Genomic DNA, 3,723 nt, shown 5'->3' with positions numbered 1-3,723 from the left:
AGGCATTCAACAAGAAGGTCCGCCCAAGGTCTTTCCAAACTGGAGATCTCGTCCTTGCATTACGAAGGCCTATCATCACAACTCACAAGACAAAAAGCAAGTTCACATCAAAGTGGGATGGACCGTACGTAATACAAGAGGTCTACATAAGCGGCGCCTACTTAATCATGGCAGAGGACGGCTTGAAGATCGGTCCCATCAATGGCAGATTCTTGAAGCGTTACTACCCCTAAAAAGCGACGACCAGACTCCTTGCCTGCATGAGCCTAAACTGCACACGGCACAAAGCTCCTGGCCCGCAAGAGCATAAACTGTGTACGGCAAAATCATCATCAAAATCACTATAAAAAAAAAAAATAAATAAATTCATCGCTCATTTGAACTACGTTGTGACTTGATCCCTCATCAACCGGGGGTACGTAGGCAACTTGAAACTTCAAAAAACTTCAAGTACAGTCACATCATCAACAAAAACACAAATACTTTGAAGAATAAAGAGCAAATGCAAGAAGGCGAATACTTCATTTCTTTAAAAAAAAAAAAAAAAAACAGAAAATATTACTGGAAAGATATGTCCCTAAAACTACGGAGGCGATCTTGAAGCAAGCCTTCCAAAGTCTTCAAAGTCTCTACCTCGGTCGGAGACAAGGTGGGCAAATCCATAGCCAGGCCTTTCTCTTGTTCTAGACGTGAGATCTCTTCATGGTGCTGAGAAAGTGTAGCTCTCTGTTCTGCAAGAACTTTTTCAAGTTGTGATGCTTGAGTTCCCAACTGCTCTCGCTCTCGTACCAACGCATCCAGACGCACCTGGACGGAAGCTAAAGAAGCCTCTGTGACTTGATAATCTCCCGAAGCAACTTGCTGAGAAGACTGGACTCGGGCCAAGGACAAGTCTATCACTGCAAGCTGTTGAGCTCGATCATCTGGGCTCAATTTCTTCAAGGAAATAGCGCGCAAGGAAGAATACTCAGTGGAGGCGGCCATAAGTTCGGCAATCTTGTTCCTCAAAGACGAAGAATCAACATTAAGGTTGTCAATCGTAGAAACAAGCTTCGACAAATCTTCTTCGAGCAATGAAAGGTCTTCCAGCGAACACTTCGAAATCCTACTCTCAATATGGCTTTTGACATCCAAGGCAGCACGAAGTTTGAGGCGATGGATAAATTGCTTGGTACCATTAAGGTTCGGCCCTCTCAAAGAGATCGCAGAACTAGCTGGCAAAGGTGCTGGACGTATGATGGACTCTTGTACGCCTTCACCTACACACGGCAGGCTTGGAAGATTGGGCGAATTTTGAACGAGCTCTTCACCGGGCGGATCCCCGATCTCCCCGTCTGTAAGCAGATTGCCTCCAAGTAGCATATCCATATAGGAGTGAACACCCGCGGCGGCCAAATCAAAAGGACAAGAAGGCCCAACCTAAAGAAGACGAAGAGAGGTGTTAGAAGCAAAAGCTGAAATAAGAATAAGAAGTCATGAGAGAGAAAGAAATGCATACATCTTTCTCTAGAGACACACGACCATCGGATTGGGGAGGCCTAAACACTTCTTTCTTTTTATGACGAAAATTGACATCGCTGTCAACCTGAGCAACTTCAAGTGGTCGTTTGTTTAAAACTTGTTGGCGCTGCCGCAAAACAAGTCCATCTTCATACGAATCAACCTCGTCACCCGCCTCTTCAGAAGCATCCAAATGGTGAGGAGATGAGCACAAACGTTGACGGACTAAAGCCACAGGTCTGTCTTGCAAGGGAGTTGCACTCACACAATCAAAAGGTACCAGCTGCATAGGAGTCGCAAAACTGCCTTCTTTCAACGCATCGTGGCGTGAATGGGAAGAATTATTACCACTTGCCATCCCCAAATCCTCATGATGTACCTTTGACCACCAATGCGCGTAAACACGAGTCACTGGATTACCCCTGAACTCGTCCTTGGCTGGCAGGGTGATATAAGCATTCGTAAATGCACGGGTACAAGACTCCCAATGCATATACACGGCTTGCAAGGATTCTGATTGGGCCTTTTCCTTCAGCCTGCCCGGCACATTTTGGACAAAACCAAATTGCCTGCTAAAACGGTGAGGATTGTACGGCTGAACGACGCATCGGTTTTCTTGCCGCAAAGAAACATACGCTGAGCGAAGACTTATGAGATAAGACAAATCTGAAGAGCGAAGATGCGAATCATCCATGATGCCTCGCCGTACTGAGCCAACTCTCGCCAGGCGGTCCATTTTTAAACCTTCACAACTTCTAAACAGTGTTTGAGCCTGCGAATCATCAAGACTCCTCGCAGAAAGCACACCAGAATACTTCGTCATTAAAGGCCCCAACTTGACTGAAGACGGAGAAGAAGGACCTGACTTGTCTAAAGTTGACGAAGAAAAATGAGTGCCAAAATACTCACCCAACCAACCATACACATAGTGGTAAGGGAGCACCGCAGCACGATCTTCAGTGCTTGCCAAGTTCGAAATAACGTTCAAGCCGTCGTAAATATTGGCTAAAACTGGAATAGCAAGACTAAAAGATTCGCCTACAGCCATCTTGCTAGCAACTTTGAAGACTCCGGGACGAATGAAGTTGACATCGTCCTTGGGGAAAACAAACTTACAGAGCCAACAAGCTAAGAGAGCGGCTAAGTAAGATTCTTCTAAGTGCTCTGACGCCACGCCACAATCCTCGAATGCCTTCAACTCAGCAGAAGTACGACGAACAGCTGGACCAATGACACCAGACGGGTCCGAGTCCCCCTTAGGCCTGGTTGTCTTGTTACGACCGCTTTTCTTCGAAGGCCTCTTGTACTTCATGGCATCCCAATACCAAAATTGGATCCATGAAGAGATCTTCACGCCTGACTTACCTGGGGCCTCTTGGAAAAGCTTATGGTATGCCCCAAACAAATAACGGCAGCTTGCAGGTAATCCTCGGCTGTTGCGATAAGAAAACTCTTCCACACTAGGAACAACCTCATCGTAAAATTGTCCCTGGATTGGCAAGCCTCCTATCTTATGGAGATCCCAAAGCGAGATCGACATCTCCCCTCGAGCCGTATGAAGTGTGTTGGTCGCTGAACACCAATGCTCGAAGAATGCACGAATGACGGAAGGATGTCGGTCATAACTGAACAGAGATGCATATACAGCATGATAAAGTCCCGTGTTGGTAAGCATATCTTTAGAACGGCTCAAGACATCTTCAAGCCATTCCCAATAAAACTCAACAAAGGCGGCTCCTCCAGTAGTCGACAAGGTGCTACTCCAAGCCATAGCTCCGCTACGGATACGATCGCCAAGAAGCTCAAACGAAACCGAATGATTGTCACGAACATGGTGCGAATGGTTCAAGATAAGACTCATCGATGTGCATGCCTTTTTCTTTGCATTCAGTCGAACAGAGTCTACCACATCCCAAGGTACTTCAGAAGACCACGACTTAATATGCATGGAATTGTCTTTTGCGGGAAGGGCAAGCGCCTTGGGGCCGGTAAGTGGCGCATAAAGCTTTAACGTCGTTCCACTATCCTGTGAATCGCCTTCCTTTGCAAGAATGGTGATAGTGTTGTTTTTAAAACACTTGAGAAACACCATGACTGCAACAAAAAAGTCAGCCACAAAACTTGAGCAGGGCGGCAAAGAAGGCAGCTACAGGGCGGTCCTTCAAAGCACGCTGCAGTGGCAGAGGAAACCAAAATGCTACGCAAACTCGCGGCGGAGCCCCA

General features: G+C 46.6%; 1 protein-coding gene across 1 annotated transcript in view; it reads right to left on the bottom strand.

Moving 5' to 3' along the window:
- Nucleotides 1–558: 558 nt before the first annotated feature.
- The window catches only part of LOC126609326 (uncharacterized), a 4,574-nt gene continuing 1,409 nt past the window's right edge, over nt 559–3,723 (bottom strand). The window contains exons 2-3 of the mRNA XM_050277268.1: nt 1,499–3,723; nt 559–1,419 (exon numbers count right to left, since the gene is read on the bottom strand). The exon at nt 1,499–3,723 is cut by the window's right edge and continues 216 nt beyond it. Coding sequence (XP_050133225.1) covers nt 559–1,419; nt 1,499–3,592 — 2,955 coding nt within the window. The 5' untranslated portion in view covers nt 3,593–3,723. The remainder of the gene's footprint in view (nt 1,420–1,498) is intronic.

This window comes from Malus sylvestris, chromosome 16 (genome assembly GCF_916048215.2).
Source record: "Malus sylvestris chromosome 16, drMalSylv7.2, whole genome shotgun sequence".
Taxonomy (NCBI): Eukaryota; Viridiplantae; Streptophyta; class Magnoliopsida; order Rosales; family Rosaceae; genus Malus; species Malus sylvestris.
Note: the sequence above shows the minus strand (reverse complement) of the source record. Positions and strands in the feature narration are given on the sequence as shown.